This window comes from Amphibalanus amphitrite, unplaced genomic scaffold, assembly GCF_019059575.1.
Source record: "Amphibalanus amphitrite isolate SeventyFive unplaced genomic scaffold, NRLGWU_Aamphi_draft 000286F_arrow, whole genome shotgun sequence".
NCBI classification, from domain to species: domain Eukaryota; kingdom Metazoa; phylum Arthropoda; class Thecostraca; order Balanomorpha; family Balanidae; genus Amphibalanus; species Amphibalanus amphitrite.
Window position 1 is genome coordinate 524,015 of NW_024881781.1, and position 21,001 is coordinate 545,015.

General features: G+C 49.6%; 3 protein-coding genes across 3 annotated transcripts in view; 1 reads left to right on the plus strand and 2 right to left on the minus strand.

Moving 5' to 3' along the window:
* Positions 1-1,799: 1,799 nt before the first annotated feature.
* Positions 1,800-7,236, minus strand: LOC122387443 (DNA-binding protein SMUBP-2-like). Its single transcript, XM_043377636.1, has 2 exons — positions 6,981-7,236; positions 1,800-4,308 (listed from the first exon to the last, which is right to left on the minus strand). The coding sequence occupies exons 1-2, from the start codon at positions 7,020-7,022 to the stop codon at positions 2,389-2,391; spliced, it is 1,962 nt and encodes a 653-aa protein (XP_043233571.1). The 5' UTR covers positions 7,023-7,236; the 3' UTR covers positions 1,800-2,388.
* A 1,096-nt stretch (positions 7,237-8,332) lies between these two features.
* LOC122387450 lies at positions 8,333-18,912 on the minus strand. Its single transcript, XM_043377644.1, has 12 exons — positions 18,718-18,912; positions 16,343-18,108; positions 15,805-16,017; positions 15,178-15,407; positions 14,795-14,922; positions 14,292-14,502; positions 13,748-13,945; positions 12,898-13,410; positions 12,562-12,668; positions 12,262-12,413; positions 11,583-11,687; positions 8,333-9,636 (listed from the first exon to the last, which is right to left on the minus strand). Exons 2-12 carry the CDS (start codon positions 18,101-18,103, stop codon positions 9,532-9,534), a joined length of 3,723 nt encoding a protein of 1,240 aa, XP_043233579.1. The 5' UTR covers positions 18,104-18,108; positions 18,718-18,912; the 3' UTR covers positions 8,333-9,531.
* A 206-nt stretch (positions 18,913-19,118) lies between these two features.
* The window catches only part of LOC122387407 (rhophilin-2-like), a 74,722-nt gene continuing 72,839 nt past the window's right edge, over positions 19,119-21,001 (plus strand). Inside the window, exon 1 of the mRNA XM_043377573.1 lies at positions 19,119-19,381. Within this exon, the coding sequence (XP_043233508.1) occupies positions 19,256-19,381 (126 nt within the window). The 5' untranslated portion in view covers positions 19,119-19,255. The remainder of the gene's footprint in view (positions 19,382-21,001) is intronic.

A 21,001-nucleotide genomic window follows, 5' to 3' on the forward strand; every position in this document is an offset into this window, starting at 1 on the left:
AACTATAAAACAAAGTTTAAGTTTGTTATAAGGTAAGTGTGATCGCGTGGAGTTATGGCTGTCACAAGGAATTGTGCAGTCATGGATTATGCTAGCAAATATCTTTTAGGCATTACTTGTCATGCCGCCACCGTTCCGTTAACTTTTATCCCAGTTCTCTACTCGAGCCAATCGGCCCAGCTGTCTTGCAAAAGCTGCGTTCGCCCACTAATGTAGACACCTTTTGTTTGATCCATGCCAATATTTTACATCTATGTAAAACGATCAATGCTTAGCAGTGCTATAATGTATCCATGTACGATCAATTTGGTGCAGCGAACAAACGTCCAAGTGCCGGGATGTTCGATTCATGAAGGCGGAACTGATGACCTGCAAGGAAACAGGATTTGTTATCGATATTTAGGTAGAATCAAGTACCTAACCAAAGAGCACACTACAGGAAAGTCAAGATGCTTCCCTGCTTTTACTGCAGCGTCAGTTCCGTTAAAACTGACGCATCCGTGATTGTAAATGCGCAGATGTTTGATCATGAAATGGTGACAGGAGTGAATCCTGACACGTGGAGATAGAGAGAAGTTGTAATCACGCCAGATAAGAGAACCGTTAAACCCAAAGGAATTCGCACACTGTGACTGCACTCGTGCAGATGTGCGAATAGGATTAAAACGATTTCAAGCGTAGGTATAACGGAAAGCAGCGAGTGTATTTAGATTGTGAGCTGCAACTTAGAATATATTTAAAAACGAAGATAAAGCATAATTTTAAAACGCGCAGCTTTATTTTCTTGTCGATGTATCATTTCATTTCCTTGCACCACCCTATTCCCTATTGCCATGCTGCAATTAGTTAACTGTACCTTGATACCGTCATCGAAAATGATATTGGGATTTGGCACAACATAATTCCTACCTAAGAAGGAACGTGTAACTGAAGGTCTCGACATAAAGCATTATTCTAAAGTAAGTCAAATGCCGGATTTCATCCCATGTTTGGGTTGCATTATTTGGCGCTGGCTCAGCACCAAACCTAAACAACAACACCTAACCCGACCTTACCTAATGTAGCCTAACCTTATCTAACCAATTTACTTTTCACATAACACGTAAGGCTAGGTCTAATGGTTTGATATGCTATGTAGGTGCAAGCAGGTTCAAGGTTAGGCATTTCATGAAATGCCGGATTTCAGCCGATGCCTACGACATATATATATATATATATATATATATATATATATATATATATATATATATATATATATATATATATATATATATATATATATATATATATATATATGTATATGTATATATATATATATATATATATATATATATATATATATATATATATATATATATATATATATATATATATATATATATATATATATATATATATATATATATATTTCGTCAGTAAATTTTAACGAGTGTCCCATTTCTCTATCGGCGAACTACCTACTCTGACAGACTCTGACATGCTGACATCGATATTGGATAAATCAGACTATTGGTCGTGTGCTGGTTTGCCTACCGGAGTTCTTGTTTCCTGAAGCTGTCAAACCAGAGGTGCCGCAAAGGTATCGACTATCGACCGAAACATATTCCCGACAATTTCTTGTGCGTAGTGGACGCTTCTTACTTCTTGGAACTAATCATCTGCGCTACGACGCTACCATCTACATCATGATGCTTTCCGGAGATGCTTTTCCGGAATCTGGGGACGTTTACCTGAGGTGACCCTCTCGTCAACAGCGTTCGGCTGAAGTCTCATGCAAGCACCACACTCCTGGTCCTGCGTCAGTCTAAGCTTTCTGTATTTATCGGCTAAACTTCAATCATTATCAACATCACCGTTGTCATCTGTTTTATTGGCCACATACACTACACCCACATGATGGAGAATCACGGTCCGAATATCAACTCTCAGATTATACCCGGATACACGACCGTCGACCACGATTATATACCAACCATGCACATGCGTCATCTCGAGTGCCTGCAAGCACGCGCGATCACTGCATGATTTTCGACGTCCGTCGCGTGACGTGACTCACCTCGCCCAGCTCACCAGGGGGTATTCATACACCCCGGGCAATACAACTCGCGGTAATCGGAAATACCATATTTCCATTCACGAACGGTACCTCAAATATCTATCTTTATAAACGTATTTTCATGGCAATGCGACCAGACAAGGTCACCGTCTTTGTCGACCGTTAATCAAAACTAACGTGAATTAGTGATCACACACAGACGAAGGCTGGGGTAGAGGAATGACCCCGAGTTCCCCCTTCGTCGCAGAACACCTCAAATCTTCTTTGTGCTGCGTTTCGCCGGAGCCTTTCTCTTTGTATCAGGCTGATCGGGATGGCGGAGGTTGCGGTATTTAGCTCCTTGGGCGACCACGAAGCCGAGCACGAACTTCCGTGCTCAGATCGTCTTTATAGTCATTTGCTGTCCAAACTTTGCCATATCGCCGCATGTACTTAAGAAGCGACCGAACGTCCTTGTCTTGGCTCATGAGTTTCGTGTCGCAGACGATCACCAGCTGTCGCCGGGCGCGGGTGATGGCTACGTTGATGCGACGCTTGTCTGTTACGAATCCGAGACCTTGCTTCTTGGAGATGACCAGGGTCACTATGATGGCCTCCTTTTCGCGTCCCTGGAAACCGTCAACGGTTTGGACGTCCACCTCCCCCAGATAGCGCCAGCATAAAAGGTCAAGCACACGGGTGCTCTGTGCGCGGTATGGTGTGATCACGCCTATCTGCTTAGGGGGCACACCGGCATGCACCAGGGCACCCACGTGCGCTGCCACGATCTCGGCCTCACCGTGGTTGCTTCGTGAGCCGGAGTAATCAGGTCTGGCCTCGGTGAGCCCGTAACCGGCCGTGTCGATGAGCACCAGGGTATGCTCCGTGTCCTCCGTGAGGCGCACGCGGGGCAGATCGGTCAGACGGTGGTGGCGCACGACCGGCGCCGCCCTCAGATGGCCGCCGTAGTACTGCTGCGACGGCCACTGCTGGATCAGCTCGTGCATCCGGTACTGGGTGCAGAGCATGCGTATGACCTGCGCTCCGTGCAGCTTCACCTGACGCTCCATAAGGGAGACTTCCAGGCCGCGGCACGCCGCCTTTTGACTGATGATGGTCGGAGGCAGCTGGTGGTAATCGCCGGCCAGCAACAGCTTCCCGGTCCGTTGCGCTGCCAGCCAGCAGGCGGCCTCCACCGACTGGGAGCACTCGTCGATCACCACCAGGTCAAACGCACCCAGGCCTCGACGCCCGGGTGCTCCCAGCAAGCCATCTCTGCTGGCGTTAGCAAGTGTGCAGAGAACAACGTTGGACGTCTCTATGGCCAGTTTCCTCAGTGACCTGCCCCTTTTACCATGTCGGTGGCCTGCACTGCGACCGAGAGTCTCAGTCACTCTGTCAAGCGAAAAGCGGAGCAGAGATTCCCTGATGCGGGCTGGATGTCCGAGACGTACCATGCGGAGGTCAAGGTTGTGGAGGGAGTTTTTCTTGGATAGTCGTTCGAGAATGTTGTCCACGGCCGTGTTGGAATCGGCGCACGCCAGAATGCGACAGCCCATCTTCAGATGCTGCAGGATGATCTCGACAATGGTGGTGGTCTTTCCGGTCCCGGGAGGACCGTGGATGACGGCCAGATGCTTCTGACGGACAGCGAACTCCACCGCGTCGCGCTGAAGTTGGTTCAACTCGGTGCTGTGGAAGTCCAGTCTTCCGTTTGCGTTGATAAGCTTCGCCGGCAGTTCAGCTGAGGATTCTACCGGCCACTCGCCGAACAGAACTGCTCGCAGTCGGCGAGCTCTTCCAGAGATGCCATCCAGCCCCCTCACGATGCTACGCATCTTCCTGTGCATTGAATCATCGTCCAATCTTTTGATATCCACAATCGTGTCCGGGATGAGCTCTCCACCATTATCAATGACTATGAAGATCTCATCTTCGGTGACCTTGTACACAACGGCCGTCTTGGTCACGCCGAATTCCTCTGGTTCCGTACTAAACACCTCTATTGGCTCACGGTCGCGAATGTTATGCCTGAGAGGTCTTCCGTTCACGGCCGGTACGCCCGGCCCGTTCTTAGTTCTGTTGGTCAGCCGGAGCACCCACAGCTGCAGTTCGTTGGGCGTCAGTTCCGTCCTGTCCACCAGCAGACCCTCCAACTGGCCCAACGCAGCTAGCTGCTGTTGACGTTGCAGCACGGCAACGTGATCCCAATCCAGTAGTTGCAGATGCAGCCGCTGCAGCTCCTCGCAGGTGAGCGGAGATGACGGCAACTTCTGTTGTGACAAGAAACGAGGAGATTAACTCGCGCCCCACCTGGACTTCCACACCCTGCTGAGGGGGGGGGGTTGAACACCCCCTTCTAACTCAGCTCCTGGGCCGCGTAGCGATACGCAGAAGGGGGCGTTCGAAAGAGCGCCAAAAATGATGTCGAAATTACTTCAGTCACTTTTTGTTCAGGTCAAAGGTCAGGTCACCAGATGTCATTATTGAAGGCAAAATTTCGCCGATTTTCAGGTCGAATGTCGACAATTTCCAAGAAGCCAACGCATAACTCGGGAACCATAAGAGCTAGAGCGCTGCGGAAAAGCGCATTCGATAGCCCTATAACGCCCCTTCTGAAAAATTCTCTCAGATTTGACCTAACGTCAACGGTTTTGCCGGCGGGGGGCAAAAACTGCCAAAAAAGCCGATTTTTTTCGGAAAGTTTTTCTGCAATAACTTATGACTCAAGCCTTGCGCGATGCTACTTTTGCCAACATCGTGTTCCACTCGTCAAGACCCATCGAATGAACTATAATTTGACCTTGAAAGGTCAACTTGAAAATTTGACCTCTGGTCAAGGTCATGACCTGACTGTAATTGGTCGAGTTGCGTATCAGTCGATCCGTATCGTCGAGCTGGACACATCTAATGCATGTTCACTTTTCATCGCTCTAGCATGCCTCTATCAAAAGGTAGGTATTTGCGAAAAACTGTTAGATAGCATTCGTGAACTGAGATGACCTCAGGGGCATAAACAGGGGCCACTGACACCATTTTCATGTTCAGTGTGCCTAAGTTACTTGTAATTCAGTGTTTGGGAGTGTTTTTAATGGCTTTCGTCCAAAAGCGGCGCATTTCAATTTTCTTCCATTGACTTATACATAATGGGGAGGTCGCAAAATTGACCTGACCTTATGGTCATCGATACCAAAATTCTGATATATAGATTTTGTACATGCTATTGCTCTTAGCAATCGATGAAATTTCAAAGCGATCATTTACTCGTTGACTTGTAGCTATGGGAGACATTGATATTTTTATGAGGGGAGATAACGTCAAGTGACCTGATGACCTGACCTTGAACGAACTTTATGAAATTTTCACATGTGTAGAATTGATATAGATAGATAGATAGAGAGATAGATAGATAGATAGATAGATAGATAGATAGATAGATAGATAGCTACAGACAGACACAGACAGACAGAGACAGTTGTAAAGATAATAAGGGCGTAAGGCAAAGGAACATAAAACTCGGTCGTTCATGGGAAAGGGGCGTTACAACCGAAGTTTTCGTACACTTTGGCGAAAAAACATAACTGCGTGGCATTAATGTGAGGTCTAACTTACGGAGCCTATTCTAACCTATCCTCCTTGTGTTTCGCACGGCGCACCTACTGTGCCCACTGGTTCCTGGGATTAACCCTCGCATGTGTGCGGCGTTTTCCAGCTTCTAATGTGTAGGGGGGGGGGGGGTCGGTTGGACCCCCCCTTGCCGTTTGGCCCCTGATCGAGCTAGAGCTTCGCGGAAAAAACGAGCGTGTTGCCCGTGACGAGAGGAAGCCGATGATACCCAATTTTAAGGTCCTAGGTCATTGGTTGACCTTCCAGGTCAGGTCAATGACCCAAAGTCGGGAAAATCGGGACCTATTAGAAAGTCGTAAAGTGTGGCTGCTAAGGGGTTTTTCGGGGTGCTGATCACGAATATCGTGTTAGTTTTGATCACAGATGATGTCTTTAAGCATTTAGACCAAGTCGGGTCAGGTCAGGTCAGGTCAACCAGTAGGCGTCGTGACGGGTATTCGTAGTACGTGTCAACCGCCTCTGACAGCTTCGTAATATGTTACGAAGGCACCAAAACTACTTCGTAAATGTTCAAATGGTCGCTAAATTCGAATTCAGCTCCAAAAACTAGCCTAGAAACATGTAAAACTCGAAAAAGTGAACCGAGGTCACCCGAGGTCACCAAAGGTCAATGGCCTGACCTGACCTTCAGGTGACCTTGACACCCACCCTAATGCATGGGAGCAACATCAAATCACATCTTTGAACGTTTGAAACCACGAAAAGCTTGCAAACACGCGGCTAATGCGAGCCGACGTACGCCAAATCGCGATTCCGGCCAAACATGGTCTCGGAAAAGAGGTCACAGGTCAAAGGTCATTTGGGTCAGGGTCATGAAATTTTCAGGGTAGGTGTAAAATTGATCAATGCGAGGGTACTGAAAGTTTCGTCGCGATCGGCCGCTTTTTACGCGAGTTATTCGCGAAAAACCATGGGGGGGGTCCATCCGACCCCCCCCCCCCCTACACATGCGAGGGTTAATCCTCGCAAGTAGGTAACTCCTGTTTTCAATTCCTTTGCATTATTTCATAAATGGAAGATTATTAAAAATAAGCAGTTCAACACTGTAAATGAGTATACAATTCTGAAAAAGTGATTTGTAACATATCTAAAAAATGCCCCTAAATGCCACCAACATAGGCATGCCTTTTCTAACATCGCAGCCCACCTGGTAAAAAAAAAAAATGTTCCGTGCCATTTCCTTACCTGCCCTACACCAGGAAACTAAATGTTATGCAGTATTACACATACTAAGCTAATCACTAATCAGTACCCTCAGATGCGGGCAGGTAGGTTAAGGTACCTACCTCCTACTTCAGAGGTAAGACAAAAAATTTACCTTTGTGCCGCCGCTAGGGCCGTCCGGCTGTGAATCAGTCATCTTGCTAACTCGGACGGCGTAGGTGCTTGTTCGGACGATATTTTATTTCCATGCGATATTTGGACTCCACACTCAGTCAGCGATCCATCTGCCCAACTTCTAGCTTTTGAATGCCATACTCCCAAATGGAGAAAAGTAGCCTTGTGAAGACCAACTACAGGTGCATCGCTATACAGCGTCAGTCACCAAATGTCAATGATCAATGATGCCATCTGTATCAATCTCTTCGAGAACCTTTTTATCTCTCTGACCCTTGCCGTCACGGCGGCACTGATAACGGCCATGTCACGGCGCTATATCTGTGATTCACTGATAGGCACTCCAGCTGTTCAGCACACACCCGAAACGGCCCGTGCACGAGGACAGGTGCTATTCCAATCGGTGAAGGTCGCGGTCGGCTCTAACAAGGGTCATCCGCCATTCCATCCACGGCTGTCATAAGATATACGGGCCTCGCAATAGGGGGAGGAGTTTAAAAGACGGTGATGGTCTTCCAAAGATTCTTAAAAAGGACGCCTGGGCTTAGTATATTTATTATTAGTATTCCGACGATGCAAGGTCTGCGTCTCAACTGAACAACTTAAAATAACAGTCGTACGTGGTGAGTTGTGAGCTGTGTTCGGTAATCTGGATCACAGTGGCCGAGAAACCTTATCGATACCTACAGGCTTCGATCTCTACCGATTTCCCTGGGTGCTGTGTGTGTGGGGGTGGGGGGGGGGGGCAAAATTCTCCACACAAGACCACTCTGAAGTGTTTATCGTGATGCAGAGCGTATCGAACGGGATGTGACGGGGCTCCACCAGAGACCGGCCGTCTGAAGTGCAACACACGGAGTGGTATCAGTACCTACCTACCTACCGGTGGTATGTGTGGGGGTGACACAAGATGAAACATGTGTTGCTGACAAGGCGCTATAGGCTCTTGATACTGACATATGTACATACTTAAAAGCTATGCAGAGCCCTCACTCATGACGCATCTTACAAATATTTGCCAATGTCAAGTGACTCATCACAAGTGACAACTGACACATGATATGTGAGGCGCAACACCAAAAATCAACTACGCAAAGTGTGGTAGTAAATGTGTCTCTAAGGATTCGGTAGCTGCTTCGATAGATCCTTACACTCACATATATGTTCGACCACTCGGGCATGTGCATTGTGTAATCCCAGAGGCACTTTTTTATAGAAAAATTACCCTTTTGCTAGCAATTCCAAAACATGGTCCACATACGCTAAAGCAGGATGGATCCTCGGAAATACACCTTGGCGCCGCTAACACTCTTCTTGCATTGTGGTGTTTATTATCACAAAGCAAGACACCGAAATGTAAAAATAAAATAGTCATGCCCGCCGTGAATTCTTATGCGACAAGCCACAGCGTCACGAGCAGCACCTTTCCACAGAAGATGTCAAGGAAATCCGATGAAAAGGGCTCATGCATTATGCGATTACAGCTAAGAAACATAGCAAACTTTTCCTGTTGTTTTATTTAACGAAACCAACACTTCCGACGGCGAGTGACAACGTAAACAAATGCATGGTCAGTCAAGAGTCAAGACTACCAAGAAAGTAGTAGTAGGTAAGCAAGGTTTTTCTGTTTTTTCTTGCGCGACAGACCTCTGATGGATAGAAGTCCATAGTTGCATTTATTTTTACCGGAAACATACAACATCGCGCATAACACATGCGATGGTACCTTCCTGCGTTTTAAAGGCCTAAAGATAGGTATCAGGCGCAGGTGACTTAAACTCATGGACTCATAGCGGGCGAAGATGACTTTAACTCATGAACTCATACCTAATCACAATAGAGACCATTTCATACCTACCTACATGTAAGGCATCGATTTATGAATGCATGTTCAATATCCGAAATGGACATAACTATATTTTTTTAGAAACACAACGCATTGACGTTAATTTAAATATTTAATTGTCATCATTTAAGAAGGTTACCACTTCATGGAAGTGTTTGACGGTGAGCGGGTTAATAAGCCATGTTAAACGTAAAACCTGCCAAAAAGTTTGTTAAAATAAATGTATTCGTTATGTTCAACAAATAATGCACTGAGCTAAACAAACAATACAATTTCCAGAACGCAAGGAAGATCTCGACGACTTAAATAACGATGTTTGTACCCTTGCCTAATAGCAACGACAGGAAACAAAATCGCAATAATCTGAAGCATCATCTGTCACTTCTGTGACACTGAATGCCTACAACGAACAGGCGAGTGCAGCATTGCATCATCTCCAATATCATAATTGTACTTCTTATCACTTTGACGTAGAACATAAGACTCACTATCGTCACCATCTGTTAGTTCAACGTCACATGTCACTTTCAGTCACGGTGGGCCAGTTCGCCCCGTTACAAGCTTCCCGAATTCGATCACAGCCGACGTCGTGGTCGCAGCCGGTTAGGATAAAAACCCTGTCACAACCTGGATATCACCGACGCCACAGTCGCGCCCGCTTCAGGTAACCATGTTTCCACTGTCGCTACAGTCGAATCTGGTGAAGACCGATGGTGTGCGCCTGTCGACTGGTGACCACACAACAGAGGTCGGTGAGGTCGAGACCGAGCACCGAGGATAGCTCGTAACCCTGCGACAGAGGGGGAAAGTGCTTGAAAAAGAGAAGGGAGTAGCCAGCTATCACGTCATTTTTTTTTTAGTGTCAGCAGCCGTTCGATTGCTGGTAAACATAAACTAAATTTATATATATATATATATATATATATATATATATATATATATATATATATATATATATATATATATATAATATATATATATATATATATTTGAAAGAGATTATCGAACGGCATTACTATGCCATGAAACCTCGCCGTCAGCTAAAATTCAGTTACTTGCAAAATAAACTTCAACAACTGAGATGTTCGCACGAAACTTTATGATTACGGCGCTATTGTTCAGTCAAAATCCGATAGAGATAAGTGCTCACTGTCAGTCCGAGAAACGGATGAATAATAACATTGAAGATGATTTCATGGTACACGCGTAGATAAAAAATGTACCCATGGGTACGTAAATAGAGCTTTAAGAAGCGCGTTTAATAATATCCCGTCGCTCCCTTTCGATCGCCAGTACTTACATTAATCCGTGGTGATAATTATAACTGAAATATGACTAACTAACTAATAGTCCGTTATCTTGCGCTACATATCTTATCCATGCACAGACGCACTATCTTATCCATGCACAGCCGCACTATCTTATCCATGCACAGACTAAGGTTAATGCTATAACTACTGTTTTTATTGTCGTCAGACCATATATCAACCCATACCTCAACCACTTCTAGCTGTCAAGTGCAAACCTTCGAGACCATTTAAATCGACCATCAAAAACACGCCTGCCGAGGACTGCATGCCGTGCACTCCTGGGTGCATATGGCCTTTTCTGTCAGAAAAAAACGAACTAACCACCATGCGCTATCATTGGAACTATAATGCGTAGGCGTGTGCTAAACCGGTCGCGTAAATGCCCAACCACAATCGTTGACATAATAGCGCGTGCAAACCTTTTCATTTCGAAGATAATTTTTTAGAAGAATTGCGATGGAAATGTCCGGGAAATATCGACGGTACACACGGTAACGCTCTACCTTTACCATTAAAGATCATAACGATTACATTCCAGCAAAAGCCAACGCACGAAATGACACCCTGGATCCCACAACTAATTGGTATACATATGCATTATGCAAGTTAAATACATTTGTCTGGCTTCGATGCATACATATTCGGAAAGCCTGCTCGTGCACGAGGTAGTCGCCGGCCGAGCCTTGTTTTGGGGCAGCTGACCCTCTGTTTTCGGTCATTAGATATGTGACTAAGCCGATGGCGACAACGGTAAATGATTCTTAGAACCTACCCTGCTATAGAAAGCAAGGAAAAGATGCATCTCTGTAATTAATATAACTGGACTACCGTGTTGATTATCATTCAGGGCGTTTGATGTCTAAAGGCAGCCTGGTCAATTAGTCGCAATGGAAGATTGAAAAGATCAACATCTAATGGTTCTACCGACCAACTGACAGGCTCAGCTCAACTTCCGAATAGACCTGAGGTCATCAGCCGGAAAGCTCCTTCGATCTATTGGATATCATTTCCTGTGTCGTTTGGCGGTCGTAATTGTTCCAGAAGGTAACCTTTCCGGCCGAGCGAATAGAACGGCCACTGGTGCGAACTGAACTAGACAAAAGGACCTAGCTCTATCGGGCGAGTCTTTACAATAAACTGCCGTTAGTATCAACTTCAAAACCGCCCTGGAGGAGCACTGCCCGGGAGAATGTTGACAGGTTGTGCCCTTGCAGTATGTTTGATGTTTACAGGGCGATGAAAATTGAAATAGGTGTGCGGCAATGTGTGATAAGCTCTACAATCTACACTGTTTGACCTGTTTGATGAACCTGCACGTGAAAAGTCAGGTTTTCTACAGATGCCTTACTAAATATAACCTGAAAACGATTCCGAACTGACCCGGTCGCAATCTTGCATGACCTGTGACCTCTCCCAGTCAACTGACCTGGTCGGGGTCGCCCGATGACCGTCCCAGCAGACCTTCTATCGTGCTCTGTAAGAGCTGCACGAAGACTCGACTCCGACCCAGGCCAGGGCACGCTACCTCCACCTGTAGACAAGGGTACCGAGTTGAGAGAACGAAGGATGGTATGGAAGTGGGAAGAAACACACAGGGCTAAACAGGCAAAACTATATTCTGAATCTGGATTAAACCATCCAGAAAACTCATGCGCATCAGGAAAGAAACTTCGGTGTTTTCATGACAAATAGTATACCAAAGAACGCCGTGCAGTCATGAAAGGCAAGTGAAAGGCAGATGCCAGAGCTAGCACGAAACAAAGATCACAACCACAACCTCAAGTTCAACCAGGACAAAAACAATAGACGGATATGGTATGCCTCAAGATTCATGTCATGTCAGAATCGGAGCACGAAAGACGTCGTTAAAAACAGTCCAGCGCTGTCCGCAGTAGCGTGACTGCTGGACGTTCGCCGACAAAGTGAACCGCAGTCGAGGATGCACGCGAGACGGGACAGGAAATTTTGCCGCTGCTTGACGGAGACTAGCCCGCTATGGGACAAATATCGCAATCGAATCGCAACGCCCACGCCCCACACTGTAGCTGATTTTACAGATAGCCGAAACTCCGCGACAGTCATGCCTGGCATGACTCATAGCTCACCTTCAGTTCCATTCTGTTGACAACGGACGGCGGCGGTAGGCAGCAGAAGTGACACAACTGGCCGCTAGATGTCTCTGCCAGATCATCGGAGCCGCACTCAGAGCAGGCCGGCCAGACGGACGCACACTGCTCGTCCACGCCTGCCACCTGACCTGAAACAACCAAACACAGCACAGCGTTCGGACGCCAGCAGCAAACCTCAAAATCCAACGTCGAAACAAAGGCATATAAGGAAGTTTAGACACCAAGACAAAGACACCCGACTTTGATTGACTTTCGATGATTTTCATGTCGACTCACCGGACACATGCACCAGCTGGTCGGGCTGGGCGGCCGCCGTCAGGGGCGGCAGGGGTGTCCCTGGGGGTGGCACGGTCACCGCGTCCCGCCGCTCCACTGACGAGTACCTGCGAAAGGTGTATCGCTGTTAAGGCGAAAACGTCCGAAAAACTGCAGATTTTTATGCAAAAATTGCGCTTCCTTTACCTACCCTTCAAGTGTAAGATAAATATGGATGCATGTAAGCATATATTCCTGGAACGAAGAGCGGCAGTAGCGGCAAAGGCTCACTGGTTTTGGCGGCTGCCTCCACAGTTCTCATTTTCACGAGTCTTTGCCCACTCGCCGATGTCTTACCTATCCACCGCCATCCGTGCGTCCCTCCTCCAGACATGTCTCAGCAGGGCCGTCTGACCGGGTAACATCATCAGCGCCGCGTCTGACTGCAGCTCTAGCCTCAGCGGACCGTCAGCTGTCAGCACCAACACAGCGCCGTCCAGGGGGGCCAGCAGACGGCAGGCCAGGTCCAGGCGGCAGTCCGGGGCAGCGGGAGCTGGCGGCCCGCCCTCCCCGGTCAGTGTGGAGTAACACCAGGGACTGGGGTCGCACGGACCCCTCTCCGTGGGGGACGGAGGGTCTCTGGGAGACCGGGGGAGGTTCTCAGTGATGACTGGCGGGTCCTGGGCAGACCGGGGGAGACCCCCGCCAGAGGACGGCTCGGGGAGGAGGCCGGGGTCACCGCCGGCCGATACGGTCCTCCCCGGCAGTTCGGTCAGCTGGCTGTCGTTGGACAGCGCCTGGAGGATGTAGGTAAAGCCGGGGTCGGCGCCGCCCGTCAGACGGACCACAATGCTGGCCAGAGCCGGATGCCTGCGGAGGACAGAGGTCACAGAGAGGTCAGAGTGGTACGGCAAGTATACCACCAACTCATTGCAAGCATCATTCAATGCTTATCTTTACATCATAGAGGATACACGAGGCAACGCCTAATAATGCAGTGAACAAAATTGTTCGTACACTGTGCTTGATATAAAGGTCATTTGATGATCTTACTCTCGTGGTCACTTAGACTGGATAAAACAACTGCCGCTCGACTGGTCTCTTACCCTACTTTCACTGGTGTCCTGGCCTCTCGGCTCTCCCTTATTCTTTCCTCTCGCTCACGGACTACCTGTGTTCCCATTCGTTCGCCTTTCCCCTGACTCACTGATCACTGGTAGTCCTCTCTCTGACTACCAGTCCCGTCAGCCGCAGCCGGGTCCCAGACCGGACCAGCGTCCTGTACCTCCTGACGAGAGGGGCGGGCACCACCACCTCAGCCACCGTACCGGCCCCGTCCCGCACCAGTAGTGACCAGCACCAGTCCTCCTCGGGACCGTCAGAAGTCTGACTGTCGGCCGGACATCTGACGGGCGGAGGGACAGGTCAGAGGTCAGCGTGACGAAGGGAGGGGGTTAGTTGACGGGCGAAGGTGAACGTGAGAGGAGAGCTGAAGGCAGACAGGTGACGACGTGAGACAGGCAGGTGACGACGTGAGGCAGGCAGGTGTGTGACGAGTGGTGATATGTACACGTTTCCTCATGGAAATATAGTGAGGAAATGTCAGAGCCATTTTACACTGCGTAAATACTCCTTTTTAAAACTGAGACTTCGCTAGCAGACACGTGTAAACTGTCCCACGACATAAGGTCGAAAACTTAACGCTTACATAACTATAAGAATTGAGGACTAATTGATGAACTCCAGCACACCTGTACTGACAGACGTGCAGAACCGTCGCGTCGATCGTGTTCACGACGTCACCGCCGCAGCCCAGGGCGGAGAGGATCGTAGTGTCATCTAGCGGACAGTCTGCAGATACTGCTTCACGGACGGTCGTCAGGTGGCTCTGGGTGAGCGGCTGCCGGGAGGGTGAGACGGTCCGTGGAAACGGACGGAGACACTGGGCGGGCAGAGGAGCGTCTGAAAAGAAAACACATCGATCCTTGTCAAACAAACCAATCGCCATCACCATTTCCAAAAGCTAGAGAAAATGAATGCACCATACCTACCGGTCGGCGTTATCAGGTATAACGTTGAAGCTGATCTATGATGGCGTCGCTGTAAGTAAGTCGACTGGCTACGCAAATTATCACAAATTTACTGTAAAAAAAAAAAACATGATAGCCGAACATCCCTAACAGCATTGGCCTCGTAGCCTCAGGCATCCGGCATCCCTCCATCTCCTATGTTTTCTCAAGACCTTTTGACTTACCGTCGGGACAGGGACAAGTGAGCTCCACGAATACGACTGGCGGGGGCGGGGGCGGCGGGCCCGGCTCGACGCTAGCGCCGCCTATCGGCAGCAGCACCGGAGGGCCCTCAGACACCTGGAGACGCTGCCTGACGGGGAGCAGAGGGGTACGAGTGTATTTAAAAACAGCTGCAGTTAACTGCAGGTTAGACGAGCCAGCTAACACAACTGAAAAATATTTCGACAGCTAGCTAGGTCTAGAGACGCTGTACCTAGACAATAATAATAGACACACTGAAAATATTGGCGAGACTGAAGATGGATATAGGCCAATAAGAACTCTAATTTTGCCATCAGATAAATGCAGTTCGTAGTTTTAATGTCTAGTCTCGGATCCCACTAACCAGGGCGGGTGGAGCAGCAGAGTGTCTCCAGCGCTGACCGCTGGTAGGTCAGCACCATTGGCAAGCAGCACTTGCACCGTTCCTTCTCCGGGGTCATCAGAGGGCCGGCCGGGGTCACCAGAGGACCGGCCGGGGTCACCAGAGGACCGACTGGGGTCTGCGGTCCTCCCCAGCACCATGCGGGCGCCGACCTGACGCTCACAGCGCTCGACAAACACACGCAGGCAGCCCTGGCGGATAGACAGACATAAGTGGGAGGTAGATCAGCTGGATGTCGTGGTAGCTCGTCATATTTTGTGTTGGATAAAGCCATTCAAGAAAACTTTTCATTGCGACAAAATATCAATTGATCTTCCTTTCAAGATCTTAGTGCTATGAATAAAACATTGAAACATGTAGTGCCAGTTCTATGAGGTCAAACAAGAAAAAGTAACAATTCGCTGAATAGGAAATTGGAGACAGGTTTGGGGTTACCACATTTCACAAGAGGTCCATGCAAATGAAAACACTTCTTACAAGCATTATAAAAAAGCAAAACAACCTTCTATAAAACCTTAATCCAGATTAGCCTCATTAGCCAGCTAAGCCCTTTACCGTCTATCTCAGCTCCATCCTCCGCACTTATACCTGATCGGGGGCGCCGCCGGTCCTATGCCGACTCATCCTGACAAAGGCACCGCTGCGTTTCAGCACCCTGCGCAGCCGCTGTACCAGACCACGGCGCTTCGGTGGCAGCTTCCTCCCTGACGGCGGCACCTCCGGCTCGGCGGCTGTCTTCTCCGGGGTGACTTCAGAACGGCGCAGCTGACGCACAAAGTCCGACGCGCGGCGGTCGGTTGTCTGCGAAGAACCAGAGATGTGATAGTGTCTGCTAATGATAGCTGTTGTGTACGATAGGTGACAGAGAATGGCGAAGCCAACTAGACGAAAACGAGGAAAATAAGGCAAATCACCACTTGGTGCTCACTTTTACGAGCATATAAATGTTACGGTGGTGCGAGAGATCATACAAAAGATTGCTTATTTTGCAATGCCTCTACGCTATTCCAGTTCCGACTCTCTTAAATATTATTAGTGACTAGTGGTAACTTTATTCTCAACAATTATTTATCTACGCTCTAGCTTATTACCCAACCATTCTCTCTGCCGGTCCGGCCCCACTCACCACCGCCTGCGGCACAGTCCGGTCGGCTCCGGTGACTGCTCTCAGCCAGCGGAGCCGCTCCTGGCTGGACACAGTCGGCACCGGCTCCGGCTCCCGTCCCGGGCCGCTCCGCAGCTCCTCGTCGACCGAGAGCAGCGTGCGGCGCCGTTTGGTGGTCTGGGCGCTGTCACCTGAAGGGTGCCGGCACCGGGATCCGCTGGAGCCACCGGCCGGTCTCCGTGGTGTAGAGACGTGAGAGCGATCACCACCCGTCCTGCTAGTTTCGTTTGTGGTGTTGGATGTCTCCCTTGAGTTTTCAGGGTTACGAGGATTGTTGGGAGATTCATGAGAAGGTTGCCTTGGTAGCTCAGATGCCATAGAAGAGCGGACTCCAGCAGAGGCTGCACGGCCCGCGGACGGGCCTGGCACTCCAGTCGCTCTAGACGCCTCAAAGGCAGGGAACAGCTGCCTGACGGGACCCGGTCGGCGGGGAGCCTTGTCCACCGACCGGCGGGTCACCGCTGGGCTGACCAGAGCAGGATCTGGAGCACACAGCGGCGTGACGTCCTCCACTCTGGAGACGGCGACAGCGGCCGGCCTGACACCCATCGGAGTCTCCTCGGTCCGGTCGGTAGACATACGGGTGGCATCATCTGTTCTGTGTGCCGCAGACCCTGCCCCGGAGGCGGAATTGGTTCTTCCTCTACGTCTGCGGCGACGCTCGATTACCGGAGAGGAGCCTGCCGAGGACGGTCCCTCGCCGACCGTCGTCTTCTGAGCGAGGCGCGGTTGGATCTCCGGCTGGGTGTGTTTAGACGACGATGGAGCAGATTTGGATTCTCTAGAAGTCATCAAAGACACACTGGTGGTGCTCTTGGGCTTCTCAGTAGCACATTCAGTAGCACATTCAGTGGCTTGTTTGGCCACACTAGGGGATGCGTCTTCCGACACTTCGGTAGCACTTTTAGCTACACTAGCGGCGGCATCGGACACTCGTGTATCATATTTCGACACATCTGTGATCTGCACTGTCTCGGTTGCCGGCCGGAGGCGCCGTGTCGGCCTCAGGACCGGGGAACGGGAAGGGCGGAGCACCGGCGACCTCTGTGTGCCGAGCACCGGGGACAAACGCGGCACAGGTGGCGGTGAGTCTTCCAGCTCCGAGCCGGGCGAGGAATGGCGACCTGATTGGGTCTGAACAGACTTGGCGGATGCTGCAGCTGCATTGAAAGTTGGTACTGCAGTTGACCTTTTCTGGGCAGCAGCAGTCCCAGAAGTAGAGGTAGTTTCTGTGGCTGACTGATGGAATATTCTTCTGGCTGCTCTGGAAGTACCAACACGCTGGCCATCTGTCTGCCTTGACGAGGTTGCCACAGATGGTCGATGTAACACAGGAGATGGAGCGTTGGGATCTGGATTGGGAAGAACACTACTCAGAGCTGGCTGAGCTGCTGCTGGAGGTCTGGAGTAATGAGAGACACATACTACTGGAGAGTCTTGTGAGGGATCCTGCACCAGCTGTGAGGACTGGAGTGCTGGGGACGAGTCCTCAATGGAAGGAGGGAGGATTTCCTCATCAGATCCAGGAGCTGGATTGTGGCTGACTGGAGCAGGCTTTGACACATGAGCAGGAGCTTCAGCTGCTCCTGATGATTGAGAAGATCCCTGTGTCTGTGACCAAGAGATGCAGTCAGCCAGCTCATCACCCTCTGCAGCACTGCAGACTCTTCCAAGCAGATCAGTGTCCAGTCGGTGGAACCCTGGCACACTCCTATTGAACATGGTCCCTGAAACACACAGAGTAAAGTTTTGACAATCTTGAAGTTAGATCAGTTACAATGAATGTAGGTACGTACTTAGGTACGCAACTACTCACACTCTTGACTGGATAAATTCATATCATGGCATTGGTGCCTGGTGGTCATAATACTGCATTTATTTTAAGCTATCTATGCTGGCAGTCACAAAATGGTGTTGAATGGGAACAAATAATATTCCTTAGACGTTAGACCTTTAATGCTTTGCAGTCTGCACACATAGGTAAAATATACACAGCCTCAGCTTGCAATCACACACTCACACTGCATACCTAGGTATCAATATAGGACCTGAGGCCATTGTTATAAAATACAATTGAACTATACTATCTATTGGCAGCAAAAAAAAATTGAGCCAAATAAAACGGCTTCTCATTATCATAAAACTACACGCATGGTTAATGGGAATGCATCCGTCAGCGCCTTTTTTGGCTCAGAATTAGGAATAAAACTCACAGCCAGCTCAGATTCTATTTCATAATAATGGCCTCTGGCCTGTGAACAAAACAAAACAAGAAATTAGCAAAGCACCTCACAGTTTTATAAGAGGACTAACATTTATATTACCTAATAAATTACCTTATATATGAACGTTTTCAAATATATCATAGAACTATGTGACAAATCCACTGAACTCTATAATGACAAAACAAATCTGTCGATTGTGCACAACCAACAACTGCAAAAACATTTGCAATATAGTTTGCAATGCATGCAAAACTGTAACATTACATTAACAGAACATTATAGAGTTCAGTGATGCAAAACATGCAGAAGGCTTTTGAAGAAGGCGCGCTGTTTTTGTTTCTCAAACATGCTACCAGATCAGTTTCCCTTCATCCAACAATAATTTCCTCCATGACTGCTTGGCGTAACTGGCCACCTGACGACCATTACGGAATCTCTGCTTTGTGACCCATCGCTAGATGTCACTCAAAGCTTACAACCTCCTGTGCCCGATTCCGAAGCACCCGGGGCCTGTGACGTCACACGTTGCCTGTTGAGCCGCGGCGGTTCGGCCGAGTGCGGCCGCCAGCCGATCGGGCAGTGCGAGCGCGAGCGCTGATGCGCGTGGGAGGGTGGGTGCGTGTGCGATCATCATCCCAGTGTCGCCAAAATGAGTGGTATCCAAGACCGGTTCAACAGTGTGATGAAAAGTTTTGCGAGGAAGGAGAAGCAGCCTGACACGGAGGTGGTGGCGGATGAACCAAACGACAAGGAGAGCCACTTCAAACGCGTAAAGGTAAGTTTCATTTTGGGGAGGAGTCTCCCGATCAAGAAGGAGGCTGTGTCCGCCCTTGGACGCGGCTGTGCGTAGGGAAACGCCTGTCGCATGAGGCGCCTCACCAGACGTGAGATGCCGTGCGGTCTGGGTCACCCAAAGGTCGGAGTTCCTATTTTCTCCATCTACTTCTCCGAAAAAAAAACGGCGAACTCATCACACACGCGCACGCACTCACCGGCCGTCTCCAGCGTCGGGCGTCGTTCAGCCGCTGCGCCCGTCGCCCATTTTACGCCCGGGCAGCGGAAGGCGCACCGCCTGAGGGCTACACCGGACCTCACGCGCACAGAGCGCTCGGGGCGGCGGATGTACCAGTATGTACCGTACGCCATTTCCAGCTCGGGGAAGGCGACGTTCCCATACCTGCCCAGCCTCGTTTGGGCTTGACGAAATGAGCATTCGTTGCTTGCCGGTGCGTGCCGCCACCTACCTAAAGAGGGTTTCTAATTTCTCTGTTCATGGGGCATGCAAATGGGTTTGCACGACGCACGTTTGCATGATATCTGTCCCGTGATGATGAGAGGGGCCATTTCTGGTCGAAGCTAGACCCCGAGGAGCGGACGGGATGATTGAGGGGGGCCCGGCGCTCGGGTGCGGTCCGGCCTGGAATGTGCAGCGCCCAGTCCCGCTGGGAGGTGAATAGCGCACCCAACAGAGAACTATGCGGCTGGAATGTGGGCGTTCTACGCCGCTTCCAGGGAGACAATGCTGCTGGAACTGCACTGCTCTGGAAGTTCTGGAACGATGGAACGCAGCGAGATCAGCATGGCAGAGAAGGACCTCGGTGACAGAAACAACTATTTTCTCAACCACCCCCCCCCCCCGAATCCGTAGTTAAAACACACCTATCCGTTGGGGTCTAAACGGGTTCCATTTTGGGTATGTCGTTTATTTATGACGCTCGCTAATGACCAGGGTAACTGCCGCAATTCCATCCCTTTCCCTGCCGCCCCATCGCCAAGTCTCCGGGGAGGCGGGTTCAGGTCAGCTCCGGGTCGAGCGGCGGGCCCATGGGCAGCGGCGTCCTCGGCCTGACCCCGATTTACCGACCCGACCGACCGGTGCACTCGGGCCATGCGGCTAATAGAGGAGGCGACTGCCGCTGATAGGTCGGGCCACATGCCGGGAAGGGATGTGTTTGCCGTTTGGGAATGTGATGCTTGACCGGACCGTGCCAGGCTGAGCCAGGTCAGGCCGGCGTGATGTCAGTTAGGGCCCTTCGCGATTTCGGGTCGGGTCGTTTACGGAGCCGGGCGTTGGGACGTGCGATGTCGGGACGATGCTGGCTTGTCCCGTTATAGCGTCGTCGTGATAACACATGGGCCCAGTTTTTGCTTTTCCCAGATTTATAAGGACATTCAGGTGGACGCGTGAGTGTAAATAAGTAATAAGCATTATTTTCTTATAATGGATATGTGGAATTACAAATAAAACCAGGCTGACTGGAGTTTGGTAACTAATCAGCGTTCCATGGATCGAACCGATACAATTTTCCTACCTGTTCATTTATTGGATCGCTTGCCACGGCACATGGTGATCTATGGGTGCCGTCAAGAACGAAATTACTTCCATAATTTATAA

Excerpts from the sequence above, each read along its gene's own strand:
- LOC122387443 (XM_043377636.1), bottom strand. The coding sequence starts at position 7,022 with ATGACTGATTCACAGCCGGACGGCCCTAGCGGCGGCACAAAG. Across the intron at positions 4,309-6,980 it reads GCCCTAGCGGCGGCACAAAG|AAGTTGCCGTCATCTCCGCT; the intron begins GTAAATTTTTTG and ends TTGTCACAACAG.
- LOC122387450 (XM_043377644.1), bottom strand. The coding sequence starts at position 18,103 with ATGTTCAATAGGAGTGTGCCAGGGTTCCACCGACTGGACACTGATCTG. Across the intron at positions 15,408-15,804 it reads CCGGCGGCGCCCCCGATCAG|GGCTGCCTGCGTGTGTTTGT; the intron begins GTATAAGTGCGG and ends TCTATCCGCCAG. Across the intron at positions 12,414-12,561 it reads CCAGCTGGTGCATGTGTCCG|GTCAGGTGGCAGGCGTGGAC; the intron begins GTGAGTCGACAT and ends TGGTTGTTTCAG.